Raw genomic sequence first — 23325 nt, 5'->3', positions numbered from 1 at the left:
TCAATAATAATAATTATCAATAGTGGAAGCTGTTAAAGTTCTGAACGCTGTTGATCACGTGATCAAAGCACTGAGAGCACCTTACCTCGAAAGCACCGGTGTTCACAGTAGAAAAATGGCGACGATTTATGACGTCATATATTTCCCTAGGATACTGCGACTGTATACTGTCCGTCTATAACGGAACGAATTTCTCCCCAGTAAGAGCACTGAACAGTGCTCGCAGTGTATATCGGAACATACCCATAGTCAAGTATGCGATTATTGTGTGTTTCGGAGATAACATACAGCGCTCGAAAAGTCAACTTCCAGAGCAGGTGTTGTCAAAAAGTAATCAATGTGGTTGAGAGGTGTTACCGTTAGTGAGGCACACGGTCTTGTTTCCTATCTATCCGATAGGGGCGCCATTGGCCTGGGGTATGATAGGTATAGATATATACCGATAAGATAACCTGCTCATCGAAGTTTTTGACAGTTCATAACTCAGTGTAAAGTGTGTGTCAAACTGTCTCAAAAGTTGTGAGCCCTCGCTTGATGTTTATGGATTTTATTGACTTAAACATTTGAGGATTCCGTTAAAAAAAAACAATTATCACGCCCGCCATGGAATGCTAGTAAGCATCTCAATCATTTTTTATTCGCATTTTTCTTCATTTTTGAGTGTTGTTCAGGATTGTTGATTCCGAAAAATCAGCTGTTCGGATCTGATTTATGATTGGCTCACCCCGAGGGGGCAGCGCTGCAGACGGCGAAGACGAGAACCACGGTTTTGCCTCATTATCTGAGTCATTCCCCACCCTACTAGTTTCCGGACCTGTATGTAAGACCGTGATGGAGCCTTACTCTAGGCTCCATGCCTGTATGTAACACCGTGATCAGCCCCCTGACACATGCTGCTAAAAGTGGTTCGCAAAATGTTCCTCGATTCTGCCGCCAATTTCCACCACTAGTGACACTAGTAGTTACCTGACGAGCTTGCGCGCGGTCAGCGAGGGCAGCTAGCGTGTCAGAAGTCTACCAGGAGTCTACTAGCGCCACGCAGAGGAACTAAAAAACGGGGACAAGACGCGTACAATTTTTTAGTATACGAGCAGTGGTGAGTGTCAGGGGGCTGACCGTGGTCACGAACGTTAAGATAATCACAGAATAGACGTTGGAATAGATGAGTGATCATTATTTTTTCCGCTTGTTTCATGGTCAAGTAGACCGATATAGAAGCGTTCTGTAGCGCTGACTTATGTATGTACCGACAGGCAGCATTCTGTCACAAGTTCGTGATGTGACCGTTATATATGTCTTATAAGTCTATGCTAAGACCCTGCTGAGGTCCGTGACTATAGACTTATAAAGATAGACTGAGCGCTCTTATGAGCCGCATGAAGCAAACATTTAAAGGACAGAAATATGCCGGGAGTACTCCTTGGTCTCTCTGATGATATTTGTGGCGCGGATGGAGGTGGTAGAGGAGAATGAGGCGAAATTATGCGCCTATATCTATAGCTGTTCCACTTCCACTGCTCCGTTGTCTCCCACCATGACGCCGATTGAAAAGAGAGCGCAGTACTCCCAGTATATCTCTGTCCTTTATGTGTAATTGTCAGTGCCTCTTATAGGAGCGCTCAGTCTATCTTTATAAGTCTCTGTCCGTGACTTAAAGCATATGACGATCGAATGTTGCAATAGGTTCGATACTAATGGTATTGCGCCATCCTGCAAGGAGTATGCGAAGCTCAATGCAACTCAAAATCCTTGGTGGCATCCAATCTAGTTGCAAGTTTACTGATCCTTGGTTCGAGTATAATGTCGAAATCACGGTCTTTCATACAGGTCTGGAAACTCTGGTGGTGGGGGGCGACTCACTTCTTGAGTCCGCCTTCAATAATTCTTAGATTTGGCCGCAAGGGTCGCTGTAACCTAGTAGGGTCACCCCCACCCGTGTAAGCCCCAGCCGTGTCACCTGTGAGCGACAGAGATAGAAAAAATTTCTCTCTGTTGGCGCAAGCGCGCTACAGCCTAACCGGCCCTACTAGATAGTAGCGACGCAATGCCGTTCCGAAACAAATTGGTTCAATATGTGAGTCACTTCTAGCCTACCCCCACCACCAGAGTTTCCACAGAGATGAGTAGGGAGATCTCCAACGCTCGGCTTTTCGTGATACCAGCTAGGTTGGACACTGATATATATATACACTGGATTGGATATTACCGTATACTCTACGTGTAAGCTCGTGTGTCCAATTGAACACTTGAATTTCCGCCATCTTGTACAGAAAGTTGTCACAGAATGCGTGCTAGATTTGAACTGCGTAAAATATGCTATTTAAATCTAACGATATATTCGTCACACAAAAAAGTTTTTGACGAGTAAAATAATGTTTGATACATTAAATGAAGAACAAATCATTTTTTCGAAGGTATATTATTATTTACAATTATATGATGTAAAAGATCATTAAATAATATGACGAAAAACTTGTATTTAAGCGTGATTTTTCTTTATGTTCAAAAGAAGTCCTCAATTCTAAGAAGTTTCCGTCCATTATCCTTTATCCTATGGTGGGCTGAATTTCATACGGATTATTCAAAAATTTGTATAACACTAATTCAACCGTTAGGGAATTCATTTACCATCCATTGATCATCAAAGTGGAGCTTAAGACATGTAAAAAAAGTTTTGAATTAAACTATATCGAATTGGGTGAGTAAAAACTTTATTCAAAAATATGGAGAATAAAACATTCCTTGCAAACGTTAAGGAATTTTTATAGAGTTGCGTGCGATAAACCACAACAATATAATTAGTAGTATCAATCCACAATCCATTCACATGAAGAAAAAGTTACAAGCACAATCAAAAGAAAATAAAAAAGATGTACATATCTGAGCATGCAAATCAGGTACAAATGTGTAGGTGCTCATGTAATTTGGTTACATTCACTGTGGTGGGCCGATCGGATTCATCCTGAAATTCGGTCTGCTGCAAGTTTTCACCTACAGATAAGTTACTAATAAATAACGACAATGGAAATACACAGAAATGTGTCACACACGATTTTTCTGTAACAGAGCACTTTATAATCTGTAGGTAATTAACCGCTTCGACGACATTGACGCAATAGTGCATCACATCAACGTGTCTTTATGCACACTGAGTTTTCTCTGACCTAAAAGGGATTAATAGTTTCAGATCTTACCAAATAATGTTGGGATACTGCCTTTTCGTAAAGTTATATAATTTTTACTTTTCTTCTGAAAGCAAGAGAGTTCAAAGTGGTCGGAACACAGAAAGCTATCACTTGATGGAGACCACGGACCAATGTTTATATTTGCGATCCACTGCTTCATAATATCAGGTTCATCCAATGGGAACCTACATAACAAGCAAAGTTTAAATTTATTAATTCACACGTTATGTTGCATTGAGTAACGGTACTTACTTGAAGAATGAATAGCCACGTCCATATTCCCTTAATCGGTGACAAGATGAACACTCTGATTTTGGGTTGTCAAATATAGTTGGTACACTGTTCTTTTTCAATGTAATTAGGAATCCTGTCCTATCAAAGCAGTCATTTGTAAAATGAGCCGAACACAATGTGCTATTTCGGTTTGGCTTCCAGTCCTTCCTCTTCATTTCTTTTAACCACTGCTGAAGGCGCAACACATCTTTCACGGGAAATCTACATATCGAATTATAATTTAATCCCTGAGTCAATAATACCCGAGTTTTCAATTTCAATTATAATAAGATCGGTTCATAATTCAAATATTGTGAATTTTTACTGACACGATTCGTACGTTATAATACTCGTTAAATATAATTAGTAAATACTTCGTATGCTGACATAACCTCTGCAAGTTATCATTTGCAGAACGCTTCAGCGCTGTATACTCACTTGTGAAATGATAGCCCACAATATTTTCATTGCTTTGTTTTGCAAAAAACGCAGGTACTCATTGTTACCTCAATAATTGTTACTGTAATTTTCCAACACAATCGATTATATACACATACATATATCACGTATATATTTATATATATCTGAAGTGACAAGAATCTGTACAAAATGGCTACCGTTCAATTGGCGTGACGGCACCATGCTTAATCCAATCCAGTGTATATATATATCAGTGAGGTTGGAGCGTCGACGTGACACCTAGGCGGCCACGCACCGAAGGTGGCCCATTTCCGACCCGACACCTAGGCGGCCATGCACCGAAGGTGGCCCACAATCGCGTATATATAGATATACTCGGTCGCTCGAGCAAGCGGTTGCCAATCGCATCCTTGTCCCCGCTCGCACAGATGTTTCCAAGAGTGCAAGAATTGGGATTTTTTTTTTCAATTATGAATGTCAGCGAATAAAAGTATCTCCAGATTTGATAAATTTTGGATTCAATTAGCGGACGCTGAACCAAAATAATTAACCATTCCCAGCCCGAATAATTTTTTTTTTTTTTTTTTAATAAATATTATTTTTTTATTGATTTGAAAATATGTGACGCCTGGTGTTCTCGAATACTTGTACACGCAGTCTATAGAAAAATATACGAAGCCAGCTCGATAACATTTATGCAAAATGTGCAATGGGCAAGTGGTTGGAGGAAATTTTTTTTTTCTCGAACTGAATCTTCCAGAGAACCATCAGCGAATTTCAAGCAAGCTCCATAAACATACCGAGCAAACGCGCGATCACGGACGTAGCTGAGGTGTGGCTGAGTGGATACCACATCAGGATGAATTTTCAATCACAGGTTTTTGCGCGAAGTTTTCCTGTATTTAAGTTAATTACTGCTGCCTTTGCTATAATACTGCATTCAAGTCTTGAACAAAACACTAAAAAATAAGTTAACCACTTAATGTAAAACAAAATGTTAGATTGAGCTTAAAATTTAAGCCGGAGTTACATAAACTAAGATAATTACAAGTGCAACATTGTAAATATTGTACATTTATTGTTCATCTAAATAAATATGGTTTCCTCCTCAAAAAAAAAAAAAAAAAAACATGAGGATGGAGTGATGCGGGACACGGGTTCGATCGCAGTTCACTCTTTTTTTTTTTTTAAATTCAATCTCGGCTTTTTTTTTGTATTTTCGGAGAGAAAAAACAAATCAAAGAAAGAAAATTTCGAGAGCCGGTCGATTTTTTCCTTCTTTCATTTTGCTTTTTTTTTACTGAACCCACCTTTTTTGTAGTGGGGGTAACCCGGAAGAGAACAAATAATTGAAACAATAAAATTCCGAGAGCGAATCGATTTGTTCCCCGTTTTTGGCGCCTCTTTTTGATACGGAAAAGTTTTGACAGTAATGGAAAATAGAGATTACTAAACACAAATGTATTGTTTTTTAATAACACCGGCCCACAAAGAAAAAAAAGTGGTCTGTACTTTTGACCGGACCTACCTATCTTTATGTATTTTGACGCGCTGAATCCGAATCCGAAGTCAGTTTTGCCCGTACACCCTCAAAATTTTGAGTAAATTGCAAAAAACCATAAAAATCGCCAAAAATTAGCATTTTTGGTAAGAAAAAAATTTATGGAACTATAGACCAAGTATGATTTTTATGCATTTTGGTCCGCTAAACCCAAATCTGAAGTTTATTCAACCATAAGCCTTTTAAAATTTAATTCGGCCGGTGTTATTAAAAAACAATACATTTGTTTTTAGTAATCTCTATTTTCCATTACTGTCAAAACTTTTCCTTATTAAAAAAAAAAAACGCCCATTTTATATCAGTTTAGCGGACCAAAATGCATAAAAATCATACTTGGTCTATAGTTCCATAAATTTTTTTCTTACCAAAAATGCTAATTTTTGGCGATTTTTATGGTTTTTTGCAATTTACTCAAAATTTTGAGGGTGTACGGGCAAAACTGACTTCGGATTCGGATTCAGCGCGTCAAAATACATAAAGATAGGTAGGTCCGGTCAAAAGTACAGACCACTTTTTTTTCTTTGTGGGCCGGTGTTATTAAAAAACAATACATTTGTGTTTAGTAATCTCTATTTTCCATTACTGTCAAAACTTTTCCGTATCAAAAAGAGGCGCCAAAAACGGGGAACAAATCGATTCGCTCTCGGAATTTTATTGTTTCAATTATTTGTTCTCTTCCGGGTTACCCCCACTACAAAAAAGGTGGGTTCAGTAAAAAAAAAGCAAAATGAAAGAAGGAAAAAATCGACCGGCTCTCGAAATTTTCTTTCTTTGATTTGTTTTTTCTCTCCGAAAATACAAAAAAAAAAGCCGAGATTGAATTTAAAAAAAAAAAAAGAGTGAACTGCGATCGAACCCGTGTCCCGCATCACTCCATCCTCATGTTTTTTTTTTTTTTTTTTTGAGGAGGAAACCATATTTATTTAGATGAACAATAAATGTACAATATTTACAATGTTGCACTTGTAATTATCTTAGTTTATGTAACTCCGGCTTAAATTTTAAGCTCAATCTAACATTTTGTTTTACATTAAGTGGTTAACTTATTTTTTAGTGTTTTGTTCAAGACTTGAATGCAGTATTATAGCAAAGGCAGCAGTAATTAACTTAAATACAGGAAAACTTCGCGCAAAAACCTGTGATTGAAAATTCATCCTGATGTGGTATCCACTCAGCCACACCTCAGCTACGTCCGTGATCGCGCGTTTGCTCGGTATGTTTATGGAGCTTGCTTGAAATTCGCTGATGGTTCTCTGGAAGATTCAGTTCGAGAAAAAAAAAATTTCCTCCAACCACTTGCCCATTGCACATTTTGCATAAATGTTATCGAGCTGGCTTCGTATATTTTTCTATAGACTGCGTGTACAAGTATTCGAGAACACCAGGCGTCACATATTTTCAAATCAATAAAAAAATAATATTTATTAAAAAAAAAAAAAAAAAATTATTCGGGCTGGGAATGGTTAATTATTTTGGTTCAGCGTCCGCTAATTGAATCCAAAATTTATCAAATCTGGAGATACTTTTATTCGCTGACATTCATAATTGAAAAAAAAAATCCCAATTCTTGCACTCTTGGAAACATCTGTGCGAGCGGGGACAAGGATGCGATTGGCAACCGCTTGCTCGAGCGACCGAGTATATCTATATATACGCGATTGTGGGCCACCTTCGGTGCATGGCCGCCTAGGTGTCGGGTCGGAAATGGGCCACCTTCGGTGCGTGGCCGCCTAGGTGTCACGTCGACGCTCCAACCTAGCTGGTATCACGAAAAGCCGAGCGTTGGAGATCTCCCTACTCATCTCTGGTAAGACCGCGGTCGAAATTTTGACGCGTCGCTTGCCGCCATTTTGTTATGTATTTCGGAACGCATAACTCGAGACTGATATAATTGACGCGGTCGTGGACATGGTGATGGAGCAAAAAGTTAAAACATTATTTCAATTTTAATAGCGTTAGTAGCCGCGGTAAAAGAGAATACGATTTAGATAATACCGTTACTTATTGTACAACGAATAGCTTTAATTTTACTACTTAAAGCAATCGATTCTCAGTGATTCCGTGCATCTGAAATCGCGATCCAAAACGTTCCGAGTACGTGACCCAAGCATTCGCACATCGTGTCGTCGTTCGTGTTAAGTATATGCCAGAAACAGTGTTGCGGGTGAATTAGATACTTCGAAATTGTTTAGAATGGGCACCCAAAAAGAGAAGGAAAAGGAAAAAGAAAAGGACAAGGACAAGGACAAGGACAAGGACAAGGATAAGGAAAAGGAAAACTCAAATCAGTCAGCCGGAGGAAAAAACGCCAAGTCATATGGGAAAATAGTGCTTACCCTTCAAAATTGCCTCTTGCCCGAAGAGAAATTAAATTCTACTCCATCCCACTCAGACGGCTTAGATACGGAGACAGAAACTGACCTGCGCATCCTAGGATGCGAACTGATACAAACTGCTGGGATACTTTTAAAACTTCCTCAGGTGCGTATCGTCAGATAGAGTTGTATATGCTGATACATTTACTAAGATTGAGTATGAAAAAATTGAGGAAAGGAAATAAATAAATACCGAAGGTACGTCGGTTGGTTTTGCTAGATCAGAGTTGCGGAAACTGCTACTTTGTTGCCCCGCGGTATCGTTGAGCATTTAAGGCTTATTAAATTAGTTGTGAATCCACATTACATGACGCAATAGTCACGTTAACAATGTTATGTTGTTTTACAGGCGTCATTCGTTGACGAAAGGATCATTGTCTAAGGAATGATCTATGGACTACGCCAAATCGATGCATCAATGAAGCAACCGATCTTGGATACAGACTTGGTTCAAAAAGCATCAAGCCGGCGATACCCAAATTGAGCATCGGTTGAACCCTTGATAAAAAAAAAATTCTCAATCGACACTTCTGTGTACTATCAATATTGTCCCATGTAGGAACCTGTGCGCTTCCATTGAATAATGTTATATAGAATTAGGAACAGTCAACAAAGCGTAAGATATTTCCAGATGCATCCAGACTTATCACTAGAAATATGGTATCAATATCACTCTGTTAAGATTTGTATTTATGGTACGAAAACTCTTGAGACTGCAATTACTAATAGCATAAATACAGGGAAAGTAGTCTATTTTCGAAACTTAGAATCCTGTTTTGAATATTTATTCCGATTTCCATAGAATCTATCATAACCCTTGAATGAATGGGATATAACCAGCAGGTCAGAGAAGAGTTACCGTAAAGTATTTAGCATTGGTTTGGATGCTTTTTATTTTATAAAAACAAAATTCTTACTACGTACACGAAAGTAAAGTTTGAATATCTTTAAACGGCATGTGTAACTGGCGCTAAATTACGTTTGACTGGGAAATAATCGATGTGACACATTCATTGTTCCGCACAGGCTACTATATGCGCTTAATAACTCCAGGCAGTGATCCTCTAACGAATGACGTCGAAGTTTGGAAAGTATATTGCCTAGTGTTTGTTTATAATCATGTTTCTCATGTTTTCTTTCAGGTCGCTATGGCCACCGGGCAAGTGATATTCCAGCGGTTCTATTACAGTAAATCATTGGTTAGGCACAATATGGAAACAACGGCCATGGGATGCGTCTGTCTGGCGAGTAAAATTGAAGAGGCTCCAAGGCGCATCAGAGACGTCATTAATGTGTTCAATCATATTAAACAAGTTTCAAGTCAGAAGTAAGTTCTGCAATATTGAACAATGGGAATATTACCAATCAGATATTTGCAGCTTTCGTAGCTGTACATTTGAATACCAGCTAAGGTAAAAGATTGCTCTGCAGTAAAAGCACTTAACTTATAATTCTTTTCTATTTCTATTCACAGGACTATCCAGCCAGTCATACTAGACCAGAGTTATGTGACTCTAAAGAACCAGGTAATCAAGGCAGAGAGGCGTGTTCTGAAGGAGCTAGGTTTTTGTGTTCACGTTAAGCATCCGCATAAGATAATCGTCATGTACCTTCAAGTTTTGGGTTACGAGAAGAACCGTGCGCTGATGCAACAGTGTTGGAACTACATGAATGATTCGCTTCGCTCAGATGTATTTCTGAGACATCAGCCCGAGACCGTTGCTTGCGCATGCGTTTATCTAGGTGCACGCCAGTTGCAACTTCCACTGCCTGCGACACCTGCTTGGTTCAGGCTATTCAAGGTTAGTGAGTCGTCCATCAGAGACGTCTGCCGCCGAGTTTTACGCCTCTACGCTCGACCCAGTATCAGCGCTGAACAATTGGAGAAACGTGTCGACGAGCTTCGCAGACGATACGAAGAAGCCAGAGCCAAGGCGAGGGGTGGTGAAGTTGATGGTCATACGCCCAGCCCTCCGCTACCAAAGCACCACAATGCTTGGGGAGGATTCATCAGCCGCAGTGGGACACATGCTGCCCCTGAAAGAGCAAAATCGCCCAGGTGAGGTTGGGATGACAAAGTCATTGAATCTATTTTCGTTTGCAGTTAATTAATCTTTTGCGTGCAATTGTTGAAGTGCAAATTCACCTGTCGTAACAGCTGCAATAAAGCTGTACTTCTATGTAAGCATCATTAATGTATTCTTTTTTCATTTTCAGGCATTCTAGATCTACCAGCCTCTCCCCTTCCCGAACTGACATTGCAAAACATGGGAAGCGAAAGAAACACTCGAGTAGAAGTAGATCGCGGAGTCACAGTCACAGCAGATCACGCAAACCGAAAAAGACCCAACGGCGAAGATCAGGAAGCCACAAGTCGTCCCGAAGCCACTACAGATCTCGTAGTAGATCGAGAGACAGAGGGGGGGATCCAGATAAAACAGGGAAGCATCGAAACAAGCATAGACGCCATTGATCAGAAAGAATTTTTGTAAGAAAGAATACAATTTCATTTCCTATGCGACCATTGACACGTAATTTCGTCGAGTTATTATCTTGGGTATATTTACTTAAGTGTAATCGCGGCTCTATTAACAAATGATATGAATGTATTTTATTAAGTAACAATCAAATAAAAGTTATATTTCGAACGAGAGACGCTTAAGCGTTCATCATTTTCGAAAAACCAGCCGGAGGGGCTTTTTTCCTTTCAGCAGCTACTACTGGAGCAAAGTCCAAGTTTACCAGTTGCGGCAAGACTGTCAAGATGAATGATCTGTACGAGGGCACAGATTCTATTGGATTTCCGTGCAGTGTTAGGTTTCTTAGCTTGCACAATTTTCGCAACTTCGGAATGGTGTTCAAATTCGAAATTGCATTTCCGTGCATGTAGATTATCTTGAGATTCGGGAACTTCGTTATTTCATCGTCAATCTCGCTTATGTTGTTGAACGAGAGATCTAGCCAAGCCAGACTGCTCGGCTCTACCAGTATTCTGTTTACCAGATTTTCCAATCCACTCATCGAGCTCAACAAGTTGTTGCTAAGCCAAAGGGAACTCGTAAGGAAACGCTGACTGGAAGTATGCAAAGGCACTTTGCCCACACGGATAGATCGAGCCCGTTGGAAATCGAAATCTGAAAAAAATCGATGGTTTCGTTTGTTGGTTCAAAAATCTATGTCAGTCAACTATTGCCCTTGATCTTTCACAAATTATCGAGCTTCTTTACAGTAGAACGAATAAATATCGTGGTTAATACCGTTCATACTCGTTGCCTTTTTGAAAGAAAGGTCCATGGGAGGCCCGGCTTGCATTTCCTCGTGATCGTCACGACGATAAGCTGATAATCCATTTCTTAGGCCGTTCGCATTCGCCATTTCAGAGGATATAAAATTCAATCTGTAAAATTTTTCATTGATTCCACGCAGGTGATCAAAAAATTAATTTAGGTGTTCAAAAAATTAATCAGCCTTTAATTCGTTTAATTTATAGCATAGTGGAGGATTATATCGATTCAATGAAATCTCCACAACAATCCGCGGTTACCACGATTCTGAAATCAGGCTGGCCGTTTGACATTACATATTTCATATTCTGATAACAAACAAACTTTGCTTACCAACTTCAAGCTCCAAATACTGAGTAATTTCATGTAAGCATGCCTTGAAAATCGAAACTAATTACAATATTGATATGTTAACGGCAATATACTTTATTTCAATCAACGTATAAATTGACAATATATTATTATCCTTTAGCATTTCTCTTTATGTTTTTAATTCATGCATAATAGTTATTCTAGGATTTAATTGCTATGCTGATACTGCAGTATAAGTTTGGCAAGCTGCCCACGATTACCAAGGTTTAAACTACGAGCTTTCATACAATCTATATGTGTTATGTCACTTTGAGTTCCTCTGCAATTCATTTCTTTGTACCGGATCTTCAATGCAGGTTCTAGTGCGCGAAACGGGTGCAAATCTCCAAACAAAATAAATAGTTCAAATGCAGAATTAATTAAATTCTGTTCGGATGGCTTTAAAACTGTTGCGATATCTCGATCCGCTCGGACAGGTGGAATTATACTTTCTGCCAATTTCCGTACTAGAATATAAATTTACATGGGTATCATTTGTGAATTTCAAACTAATGGTTAATTAGTAGTATAGGTCGCGAGAAAAATTTATGACAAGATTGTCATCAATTACTTACTCGATGTGTAATCTTTGGCATAAAATGCAACATGGTTGAAATTATACTCGTCGTATCTTCCATAGTTTCTGTTTATGTCTAATTCGTTTTCTTTGGCTTTTGATTCCGAGTAAGCGATATCTGGGTGATATTCGACAAAAGGCATTGGGCTGAATACTTGCCATTGGCTAATGGTATTCATTCGTACCTGTGATCATTTTGTGAAAAGGAGATACAGAACTGCTACAGCAAAAATAAATGTCGATAGTTTCAATTGACTTACTCTGTTCAAGTAATCGACTTTCAGCTCCATTTCAGTTTCAACAAATAAAATTAAACTTTCTGGGGAAAATTTCCTGACCACCAAGTCTGTTACAGCGATTTTTAACATTGGCTCCAGTTCAATCGAACTCACGCTCGATGGCAAGCGGATGGAAAGCCAGGTAACCTTAGACTGATCCTTTTTATATTTTTCTGTTAATGACAAAGCATGCTGTTTTACATCGAAAAACACATCGTCTTTGTCTTTCGATGGTGAATTTACATCATAAAGAAGCACCTGCGATGTAGAATGCACTTTAAATACGAGTATAACAGCTTTAGCGATTGAGTAACATATTTTACACGAATGATCCTGTACATACCACCATTAAAAACGTTTTGTCTTTTTTCTCCATGCAGGTTTGAGCGTAGTGTGACATAAATTTGATAGTTTCGTTCTTTTGAAACTTGTTAACTGTTAAAATCAAATGAACTCTGGCATTCTCAGTTACATATGGAACTGTCAAAATCTCTACTTTGCCAAGTGGCTTACAGATCTCGACCCTCTTCACTAACTCCTCCTTGGTTTTTGTCTCAGCAAAGACCAAGTCCAAAATATAATCCATGCCCCTCGAAGCGTCGTACCTTTTATAGCCGTTTAAGAATTTTTTGTACTCCAACATCCCCTTGTAATTTCCTTCGATTCTGTCGGCTGCTGCCTTTATCACATACTCTATATCTGTTTTGACGCTTCCTTCGAACTTCTGCATGTTTTTCAAACTCTTGTCTGAAGCCATGTGCGTTTCATTGAGGTAAGTCCATTTGACGATATCAAATCGCCCAGGAGGCTTGTTTCCTGGTTGATTGCCAATAGGCCAAGTCACGCTATGATCCTTCTCCGGTTCTAATTTGGCAGTCTTCAATATCTCTTGACGCAAAGTGGATATTTGATCTGTGACCGCTGTTAGCTCCAGCTAGAATTAATTTTGATGTCAATGCACAGTACGGATCGAAAAACAAAATTTGATTAACATGTAAAATTACCCTGGCAATATAAGCGTTGAGTTTGTAAATGGTTGAATGGTCAAAAACAGGATAAACACTGATTGGAGATTCCGAGTAATTCTGAGCTATAGATGCGTAAAGATTTGTCTCCAGGGCAAAGCTTTCATTAAGCACTGTGGATTTGATCGTTTGTCCTTGAATAGCGTCGCTACAAGGCAGAGATGAAGAGTGAACGATGCATCTACCAAAGTTAACATCATCGGAGTCGGAATACGTGTTTCTGACGCACCAGTCCAAGTTATTTTTCATCTTTCGGATCACTGAATTACTCAGCAAGATACCTGAATCTGAAAAGGTCATTAAGTTTAGTTACGATATTTATTGAAAGAACGAGTGCTCTGTGTTACTCCGTCTTATGAAAATCACCCACCCAGAGAGCAATAGGTACCAAATTTGCTGGCAATACCCAGATGAACGTCCTGGCTGATGCTGATTTTATTTACAAGCTTTGTCATTTTTCTAACATCTACATAGGTCAAATCTTTGATTAAATAGTAGTAATCGTAATCCTCGAGGTAATTGTCCGTTATGTATTTGAGTACATGGAATGGTTTCAAAATGCTTCTGGTATCTGTGAAGCCGACAATCCCAGGCAGCGAAACATTTGGTTTAGCTCCTTCCGTTATCGATATAAAGTATCTGATTTTGTCTACGAGATGAGCAATGGTTTTGTTCTGAGCTACGCCTCGGCTGTAAAGATATTCTCGACTCGTCAGTACTCCGACAAATAATTTCTCCCTTATGCCGAGCTCTGTCGAATAGTATCTAGGGCGCATGAAAACCTTGGGAGTTTTCTTGGCCCGCAACGGCTTTCCCTCAAGGTTCATCTTTGGCTCGTAAATGTCGCTGAATTTTGGCACGCTTAAAGGAGGTGCAAGATCTTCCACCGTCTCTAGACAGTCCCCGTCATTGGTCGGTGTAAAAAACGAGCTTATGCATAGTCCGAAGCACATGCCGAAGATCAAATATACGTTGCTTCGACAGTACGAAAGAAAGACTTTTGTTATCGTATTCATCGTTTTATTATCAGATACTGTATTGCAATACAATTTCTACAGTCCTAATTAGTTATATCGGATTGTTTGAATTATCTCATCATGTACATACATGCAACGATAATTTGTTATGGTTACATTTCAAGACAGAGACTATTCGAAGCTGTTATCAGTGATTGTTAATTGGTGATCGAAATATTACGTTAATAGTTAATTCAACGAATGGAATAACGTTAATTGTTAGCAGCTTTAGGAATAGAAATAGAAAAAATGGAAGAAATGAATCTGGTGGAGATGGAAGGTTAGGGAAGCGGAGCGGGAAATTTGAACGTGATATAAATCGTAGCCGATTATACGTAGCTCCCGTTATATGCCGATGTGTTAATTAACAGACTATATTGTATCCTCGATTAATGAATAAAGCAGTTTTGGTTAACTAGTTGACAACACTGCAGGATGACACTCGGTATTTTTCCTGTTAGTGGCGACCATTTTAAAAATGAACGCAATGAGCATACGCTGCTAGAACCCGGAGCCGGATGTTTTCAGCAAGGTCAATCGCGTGATTGTTTATCCGCCATTTTGTATTACTGTTCAGGGTCCAGTTTTCCTTGAAATTTTTGGCTCGCAGTGGTGTGAATTTTGGAAAATGAAAAGCATTAAACAATCTCGTAATAAATTTTGAAACCCACGCCGAACGGATTCGTTGAAAATCGTTGTTTCCTAACTGTATAAATATTCGGCGCGTTTTTAAACCACCCTCTAGCCCAATACGAAAAAAAAAAAAACTGTAATAATGACGATCTGTGACAAGTTGGCTTTGACTCGCAACCCAACTTTCTTTACATTATTTTGAGCTCTAATGGCGATTACCAAATAAATCGTGGGGTTTTCGCTCCCTCCTACGACGCAAGGTACATTTCAAGTAATTGTTTCCTATTATCAAACATTCTTCAAATCGCCCGTTTGGAATTTCACACAAAATAATTCAGCATTTACTTTCTAATTTCATTACTTATCTATACACACACTTAGTGTCCACATATGATACAATACACACAATATGTGTACCGACGCAATAATTTCGGACTTGACCTATTTCTTCTCGTTCTTGAATTTGGTTTTTCATTCTTGCAAAAATCCGCCATCTGTTTTCACCGCTACCAAAACAAGCAGACCTCACAATCTGTGCCGCAACAACATTCAAAGCGATTCTGTTTAGGTTACATAATTCTACAACACCTGCTATGTCTATTTTATCATTCATCCTGCTCTATTTGTCGATCAATTATGAAAATTGACTATCAATGTTTCTTATCCGATATTTTGCAGAATGTCGGGACAGAGCGGAGGATATCGATTGCATTTATCTACCCTTAACGAGCAGTTGACTTGCAAACTATGCAGAGGATATTTTATAGATGCTACTACGATCATCGAGTGTCTTCACTCGTGTAATTATCTTTATATCATAACTATTATTCTATAAGAAGTGTAAGAAAAAAACCGTTTAGAAAAAATCAAATCATCCAAAACTCTTTACTTGGAAAAACGAAACTAATGCTTGTTCACCTCACATGTTCACTTCACAAGGAAAATAAAAACCTAGCCATAGCTAATCTGTTTTCCAATGCAAGAATCTAGAGAGTACTTCTTCACTCACTTTCCCTTTTTTCACTCCACAGTCTGCCGCAGCTGCATTATCAAATATCTGGAGAATAACAAGTACTGCCCGATATGCGAAGTACAGGTTCACAAGAGTAAACCGCTCCTGAATATCCGACCTGATCACACGCTCCAAGATATTGTTTACAAACTAGTTCCTGGCTGCTATCAGAGTTAGATTTATTTTGAACTGGTTCTCTCTCATTCCACCTTTGATATCACAGGCTGCGGGATTGACCTTAGTTGCATTTTGCAGATGAAATGCGATGCCGCCGCGAATTCTACAGCAAGCATCCTGACGCAAGGTCACAAGCCAGTTCTCCTGAATCTAGGGGCGAGCCGATCGAGTCTCACATTTACTCTCTGGACGAATCGCTGAGTTTGTCTCTGGAATATTACATCCCAAGCACAAAGGACCAAGGCGAAGGTGATAAGGAATCGACAGCCAAGACATTGCCCCGAAGATATTTGAGATGTCCAGCTGCAGTGACCATCTGTCACCTGCAAAAATTGATACGTGCTAAATACGGGCTAAGCGAAGCTCACAGAGTCGACATTATGTACAAAGAGGAACCACTATGTGGCAACTATACACTTATGGATGTCATGTACATTTACCACTGGAGACGAGTAAGTAGAATTTTTAAAACATAACATAAATAGCGAGATATAATATTGCTGATAACATTTTCTGTACTTGTACAGAATCATATTTATATTCACAAGGTGAACTGACTACAAAATAGGTAATTTGAGTGTCAAATGTTGAATTTTCAGTATGTGGAAAACTCTGGCAAAACTTGAATGACAACTTATATTTAGATCCTATCTTATTAGATGATTGTGATGTGTAAACGAAGTTAACTTATGCATTTCTTCATGCCAGCTTGTATTTATATCATGTTCTTACACCCGACTGTTGCAGAAAGTACCGTTGCATCTTAGCTACAGGATATTTGAGTCTTCGCCGAAGCGTTTAAAGCTGTCCGAAGATAATCACATGTACGAAAAAATACTTTCTAATACCAGGGTAGATTCGATCGAGGTAAAGCGTGAGCAGAGTGAAAAGCGCGAGTGGAAAGAGGTGCAATTAAAAATTTCCGAAACTGGTGTCATGAGCGTAACGAATATATCTAGTTTTGAAAAGAAAAGTGCTAGTAACGGAGATGGTAACTCAGAGGAACTGATTACTATCGATAAAAATGTTGGTAAAATCGAAAAAATGCCCGAAGGTGAAAAAGAGGAGAATAATGAAGCTCCGATACTGGAGAATTTGATAAAAAAAGAAGATCTTGACAAATCTAACGTCGAAACATTACTAAGTACGACGATTCCTAATTCTGAAGTAACAGAGAGTAGCCAAAACTTTTTATTTACACAGGAAACAAGAACAGTCTTTGCTAAGTCTGAGTACAACAAAAATATCGATGGCTCAGAGTCGCAGAAACTTAATCCTCTGCCAATGCTAGTAGAGAATCCCTCAAAGGTGGTAACAACGTTCGACACCGAAGGTGAAAGTCTTGTGGCTCAGACGCAGAAGGCCAACAACCAAAGCAAAGTGAAAAATAGTTCGATACAGGATTCAAGTCAGCTGAAAAATAGGCAGGAATGCACCACCTCGAGTACAAAAAAGGCTGAGAGTCGGCTGATGAATACGAATAATAATTTAATAAGTGCAGACACAAAGGGTAATCAGAGTCAGAAAGAAAATTCTAAAAACTCCGGAAAGGAGATAAGAAGTGCCTCAACAAGCGTCGAGATTAAGCAAAATGTTCCCAATTCCATGCTTTCCTTTCAACCCAAAGTCGGACAGGTAAACAATACTTATTCCAAGAAGATTCCAAAAGAAAAAAAGGGAACGCTGATCAACTCAAGGAAATTGGATTCAAAAATAGTTCCAGAGCAATCGAAGAGTGATGTTAAACCCTTGGCGTATTTTCCCATCACAAAATCTCAAGCGACAGCCACCGTCTCATTAACCAAATTGGCTACTACTGTCGTCTCGTCACCTCACTCCACAACGATGTCAACACAGGCTGTAAACACGCCCGTGAGCATACCACAGGGTGGCTGTCTCTTCGTTTCAGCCCCTCAGATGACGACGTGTGTTGTATCAACTACTACCACAATATCGAGTATTCGAAGTCCATCGGCTGCAAACAAAAGTATCCCACCGTCGCCCCAGAGGCTGGATTGCCAGCCCGTAAAACTGGTGGATTCTAAGCCAGATTCTACCGCGACATTGAAATCAGATTCGACTGGTCAGAAAGTCTTGCTGGTGAAGAATAATAACAACAACCTGCCGACCACCAGTCAAAGCTTAGCTTCCATCGGTCTTAACATTTCCACAACCCTACCTGGCTCGGTGGAAATGAGTCCAAACGTTTCGCATGCTGTGCAGAATCTTGTGAGCACGTCCCATGCAAAAAGCAATGAGTCCAAAGGTGAAAATAGTTTGAAAATCGGCAGTCCAAGCGGACGGCAGGGCCCCGCTCCCTCAGACATACAAATGGTGGCCCAGAGTCTAAATGCTCACTCTGGTTCGTCACCTATCAGTAATAGTCCTCGTTTGTCCTCGTTGCAAACTTCGACTGGTACCAAGAGAACGAGCTCGCAATCTGCCATCGAGATAACCAGCATCTATACAGTACCACCTTGCCCAGACGCCATTCCTATATCTTTGATGCCGATGAAGCCATCGGTGCGAAAGCACGAGATAATAGCCAAGGGGACAAATTTAAATGAAATATGCGCCAAAATTGGGGAAAGTTCTAAAGAGAAAATTAAAGCAGCTACAAGATCGAAGCCGGAGATTCCGAATCTATTGAAAATAACGAAAAAAACGTCAGTAGATTCTAACAAATGTATTCCTAACGTACCCAGCATCCCTATCTACACATCTGGCCAAAATATAATCCCGTCGGAAGACAAGCCGAACGCTTCGATTGGTAAAGAAACACCCAAGACCGGCTCTGTTGTTTCTACATCTCAGTCAGTCCCGACATCTGTGTCATTGCAGAAGGGTTGTTCCATCAAGAAACAGTCGCTGCCTGTCGGCTATAAAACGCTGCGGGATCCGCCGAAATCTTGGAATCCGACATTGTCGAAAAACAACTATGTCGCCGCGAGGAATCAGGCTAAAGAAATGCAGACCCAAAGTCAGGGGCTCACAGCATCAGACGGCAATCATGCCAAGCCGATAACTTCCAAGCCTGCCAAGATATTTAAGATGCGGAACATGCCACGATATCTTGGCAATCCGTCATCTGGCGTTAAGCGAATGTACGGAGTGTCGAACGAAAGCAAAGACAAGGATCAAACTGTGCAGAATCCTGCGAAGAACAGCTCTCTCAGCATGATGACCATAGATCCTAAAACTCTGTCACCGATCGTGTCCAGCGCCAATTCGACCATCGTGACACCGCCCCCTTATTCTCCCACTGCGAGGAGCTACCAAAACACCCAATTCTCGAGAGATATGTGCCGCAATCCAGGTTCGCCGATATCGCCAAGGAATTCACCGATCAATATGCTCTCGACGAATCCCTTCATACCATCGCCCACGTTGAACACAAACCCTAAACTGATATACACCCACTTTCCGCCGCCGTATCCCGACACAAGCCGGTTTCCGAACCCCCTCATAAGATCGCCGATCGGAATCCCCTCACATAGTGCCTTTCACAGCAGTCTGCCTGCCTCCATCAACAAATACCAACGCTGTAACTATCTTCCAGCAGCCGCAGGCTACACGACCGCGCCTCCACCTCCAACGATTCAAAAAATCTTACCCAGTATGCATTCTTCCCCAAAGTCACCGAAATCTACTTCAATCACTAACAGTTCCATATTTCCCATGGGCAAAAGCGAAGTGCAGCTTTCGACAAGGGTGGAGAACATCGCTTTGCACTTGGCTAAAAACGCGGCTCAACAAGAGCTCAACATATTCAATCTTTCCAAGACAGGAAATCCGACAACAAATAATTTCCCAAACCTATTGACGACCACCACTGTTACGCTTGTCACGTCTTCTGGGTTCACATTGACGGACACTTTGCCAAATGTCACAACCCAGGCAACGGTGAAATCCAAGTCTCAGCTGGAGATAAAAGTATCCGAGACAGAAAGTCCCAAACAAAAGTCCAAAGAACCGGAAACTGTAGTTCTTGAAAGCGCCGTTGGACCTCCTTTGACTCCGAAGGTGAAGAGTTGCGAGGGTGACGCAGAAGCGAAGGAAGAAAAAGATATTGAAAAGAAGAAAAAGACACCGACAAAGATTAACGGCGACGTAGCTACCCAAAATACAAGTCCTGCGGAAAAAGCTGAGAAGGAACAAAAACCGTCGAAAAATACTGAGGCAAGTTCGGTTTCTGCGGAGATTAAACAATTGAACTTGAAAGAGGTTGAGAAACCAGAGAAGCAGGTAGAAATAAACAGCGAAAAGATGTCCAATGAAGCTAAAAGCGAGGATATGGTTCGCAAAACGGGTGAACCGATTCAAGGAAAGAAATCGGATGTACAAAGAAACAAGCCGGAATCGTAATTGAAAGACGCGGGTGGTAATATTTGTATACTGCAGTTTTGAGTTAAATGATTTCGTCGGTTGCGTACTAACAAGGGGAGAACGCCATAACCGGGAATCGGATTTGGACGAGTCTTTTTCCTATTTCAGTACTTCACCAGAACTGTGATGTAGTGAAGTCACACGATGCAACTCTCAGCCGTTTACGAGAAAAAAAAATCGACAACGCTTATACCCTATTTACGTTACGATACTTTCAGCCGAGGTGAATTAGCCGAGCAATTGATGCGATGGTTCATACGCGGGCGGTCCGGATTCAAATCTTGTCAATTTTTTCTTTTTCTTTTTCTTTTTTTTCTCTCCTGTGAATATAAATAAGTTTATTTCAAGTGAAAAATTGTTGTTTAAATTAAAAACAGGTTTTTTCCTTGACAAATTAAAAAAATCAATCGAATTCCGCATAAAAATCATACCCGTTATTATTATTACTATCATTATTATTTTTACCACGATTACAGTGAAATTTTGTGCATAAAATATCAAATTTTTATTTCTGGTAAAGCCGGTTTCCAAATGAGTGAAACCTTCGCTTTCCGAGGGTTTTATCCCTACTTTGACCGCCCGTGTGTGAACATCGCACTAACCGCTCAGCTAATTCGCCTCGACTGAAAGTATTGTAAGGTAAATAGAGTATAAGCGTGTCGAATTTTTTTTCCCGTAAACGGCTGAGAGTTGCATCGTGTCACTTCACTCCATCACAGTTCTGGTGAAGTACTAAAATAGGAAAAGACTCGTCCAAATCCGGTTCCCGGTTATGTCGGTCTCCCCTTGTAAGTGGCATGCTGTATATTACTGTAAATAGTCTATGGAAATATTGTTATTTACTATATTATGTGTTGAGCACAGACCTTACAAGAATAAGTTGGTTTTATCGATCGGGCGATTAAATTCGAACGTACTGTTACGTTATTGTACCCCCGATTTGTGGTTTTACCTTTTTTTTTTTTCCAAGTTGGCACGTTAAACGAACTAATCATTCTTCTCTTTTTTGAATTTAGCTTTTAAATTAAGCTGATTAGAATCTTCTTGCCGGTTAATTCGATCAATTCATAGGCAATTTTATTTTATCCTCGTGTACGGTCAGTTGTAGTTTTATATTATACTTATTTCATCCTTCCTGACTAAAACCATCCAGCCTTTGATAGTACTGTCAAATATTTAATAACAATTTATTATGTACTCACCAATACATGTAACTATATTACACAATTTAATGTAGTTATAAAAAAAGTTGATTTAGTCGCATAAAGAGATCATCCAATTGTACATTAAATTTTATTTAAAGCGTTTATCACACTCGCCAATCTGTAAGTTAAAAAAAAAAAATTTATATTCAACTATTAATGAGGTTATAACAACCATTATTACTATGATCATTATATAAATATAATTTTAAAATATAAATATTATATATACGTATCTCACCTAAATTGTATAAGCGATAACAAAAACGGTTACGGACTATAAATGTTAACGCGTTGGCATATAATTAATGATTAAATGAACATGTTATTTAAAAGAATTCATTTTTATGTTTGTTGATTAACAAATAATTAATTTAATAGGACAGAGGCCTGAATATTTTTAATACATGCGATTACTATGATTATTATTCATGGATTCGCTCGCTGTAGATGAAAACAATAAGCAGATTAATTAATGAATTGATACATAATTAAATTATTACTTATTTCAAAAGAGAAAAAGAATACTACAATTATCCAGCGCCGTAATTTTTGGTAAAAGATACAGACGCATGAGAATAAGACTTGTGTCTCACAATAGAATAGTCAAGTGCAATTTTTTCACTGGTATGGCGAGCTCTTCTCATGGAATGTGTATAAGCAAAGTGTCGACAAACAAGAAGATTAATCGATTGATCAATTTTAAATGTACATAGATCTGGTTGCTCTGATGTCTGACCCAGAGAATTAATAAAAGTAAGAGAAGGACAAATTATGGAAACGTGGATGTAGTGAATAGAAGAGGATTATTTAAAAAAAAAAAAAAGAAGATATATCTACCTATAGAGTTTTATGAAATTTTATCAACTTTAATATACATATACTATTATAGGTTTAGCGTAATTTTATACGATTGTAACATATATATAATACATATATATTATCGAATTTTGATTCCTTTCTCTCTTTTTTTGTTTCTTTTCTAAGAGTTAATAATATCGAAGTGGTGAATATTTTTCTTTAACGCAGAGCTAAGAGCATGAAGATGCGGCCTGCTAGTACTAGCTGAAAATCGTGCATATTATGAATAGAAATAGAAATGTTTTCACCAACCACATGACTTTTGTCAAGAGTAAATTTTTCAAGTCAATCGTTAGCGCTATCCGTTGTTCATATTTCCGAAATAAATTCAACACTAAACGATTATCACAATTGTGCAATTGCAAATTAATTGTAAATTATTAATAACATATTATTTTTGTGCGTAGGTAAATACAATGATAGAGAGTGAAAAGGAGAATATAATGAAACGGTATCGAAACATATCACATTTCAGTCGAGACTCTTCATTATTAAAACGTATCTATCGATTCTTAACACAAGCCAAAATGGATTAGAGATGCTAGAAACAGTAGCTCGAAGTTAAAAATCTATGGTCAGCCTGACATTCTTTTAATGATAATTCATCGTTTCATTACTGGCAAATATTTAACAAGTGCCTACAGGGAATAATCGATGTTAAACAGCATAGCGATTGATAGAAGAGAAATTTTTCAAATATCCAAACTTG

The 23325-nt window shown here is 39.0% G+C and overlaps 4 protein-coding genes and 1 long non-coding RNA gene across 13 annotated transcripts; 2 read left to right on the top strand and 3 right to left on the bottom strand.

Moving 5' to 3' along the window:
* Nucleotides 1-3186: 3186 nt before the first annotated feature.
* On the bottom strand, nt 3187-4084 carry LOC124294034. 5 transcript variants are annotated; one of them, XR_006903921.1, is made up of 3 exons: nt 3833-3887; nt 3438-3680; nt 3187-3370 (listed from the first exon to the last, which is right to left on the bottom strand). It is a non-coding gene; the product is annotated as an uncharacterized LOC124294034 (long non-coding RNA). The 5 variants fall into 5 exon arrangements; XR_006903924.1 differs by having other exon boundaries at nt 3851-3878; XR_006903923.1 differs by lacking the exon at nt 3833-3887 and adding an exon at nt 3799-3816.
* A 3225-nt stretch (nt 4085-7309) lies between these two features.
* LOC107224363 (cyclin-L2) lies at nt 7310-10467 on the top strand. 3 transcript variants are annotated; one of them, XM_046737602.1, is made up of 5 exons: nt 7779-7920; nt 8164-8430; nt 8957-9141; nt 9289-9873; nt 10032-10467. In XM_046737602.1, the coding sequence occupies exons 2-5, from the start codon at nt 8398-8400 to the stop codon at nt 10285-10287; spliced, it is 1059 nt and encodes a 352-aa protein (XP_046593558.1). In that variant the 5' UTR covers nt 7779-7920; nt 8164-8397; the 3' UTR covers nt 10288-10467. The 3 variants fall into 3 exon arrangements, with proteins under 3 accessions (XP_015519872.1, XP_046593558.1, XP_046593557.1); XM_015664386.2 differs by lacking the exon at nt 8164-8430 and having other exon boundaries at nt 7310-7920; XM_046737601.1 differs by having other exon boundaries at nt 8164-9141.
* LOC107224348 (leucine-rich repeat-containing protein 51-like) lies at nt 10033-11502 on the bottom strand. Its single transcript, XM_015664360.2, has 3 exons — nt 11432-11502; nt 11072-11211; nt 10033-10948 (listed from the first exon to the last, which is right to left on the bottom strand). The coding sequence occupies exons 2-3, from the start codon at nt 11187-11189 to the stop codon at nt 10473-10475; spliced, it is 594 nt and encodes a 197-aa protein (XP_015519846.1). The 5' UTR covers nt 11190-11211; nt 11432-11502; the 3' UTR covers nt 10033-10472.
* LOC107224364 (chondroitin sulfate synthase 2) lies at nt 11501-14797 on the bottom strand. The gene is made up of 6 exons (XM_015664387.2): nt 13700-14797; nt 13309-13616; nt 12648-13238; nt 12287-12562; nt 12025-12211; nt 11501-11916 (listed from the first exon to the last, which is right to left on the bottom strand). Exons 1-6 carry the CDS (start codon nt 14343-14345, stop codon nt 11618-11620), a joined length of 2307 nt encoding a protein of 768 aa, XP_015519873.1. The 5' UTR covers nt 14346-14797; the 3' UTR covers nt 11501-11617.
* Nucleotides 14798-14928: 131 nt separating this feature from the next.
* Nucleotides 14929-22709, top strand: LOC107224360 (mucin-5AC). Of its 3 annotated transcripts, none has more exons than XM_015664381.2 (5): nt 14929-15238; nt 15657-15778; nt 16010-16162; nt 16246-16619; nt 16915-22709. In XM_015664381.2, the coding sequence occupies exons 2-5, from the start codon at nt 15658-15660 to the stop codon at nt 20530-20532; spliced, it is 4266 nt and encodes a 1421-aa protein (XP_015519867.1). In that variant the 5' UTR covers nt 14929-15238; nt 15657; the 3' UTR covers nt 20533-22709. The 3 variants fall into 3 exon arrangements, with proteins under 3 accessions (XP_015519867.1, XP_046593524.1, XP_046593523.1); XM_046737567.1 differs by lacking the exon at nt 14929-15238 and adding an exon at nt 15302-15546; XM_046737568.1 differs by lacking the exon at nt 16010-16162.
* The last annotated feature ends 616 nt before the right edge of the window (nt 22710-23325 follow it).

This window comes from Neodiprion lecontei, chromosome 4 (assembly GCF_021901455.1).
Source record: "Neodiprion lecontei isolate iyNeoLeco1 chromosome 4, iyNeoLeco1.1, whole genome shotgun sequence".
NCBI lineage: Eukaryota > Metazoa > Arthropoda > Insecta > Hymenoptera > Diprionidae > Neodiprion > Neodiprion lecontei.
Note: the sequence above shows the minus strand (reverse complement) of the source record. Positions and strands in the feature narration are given on the sequence as shown.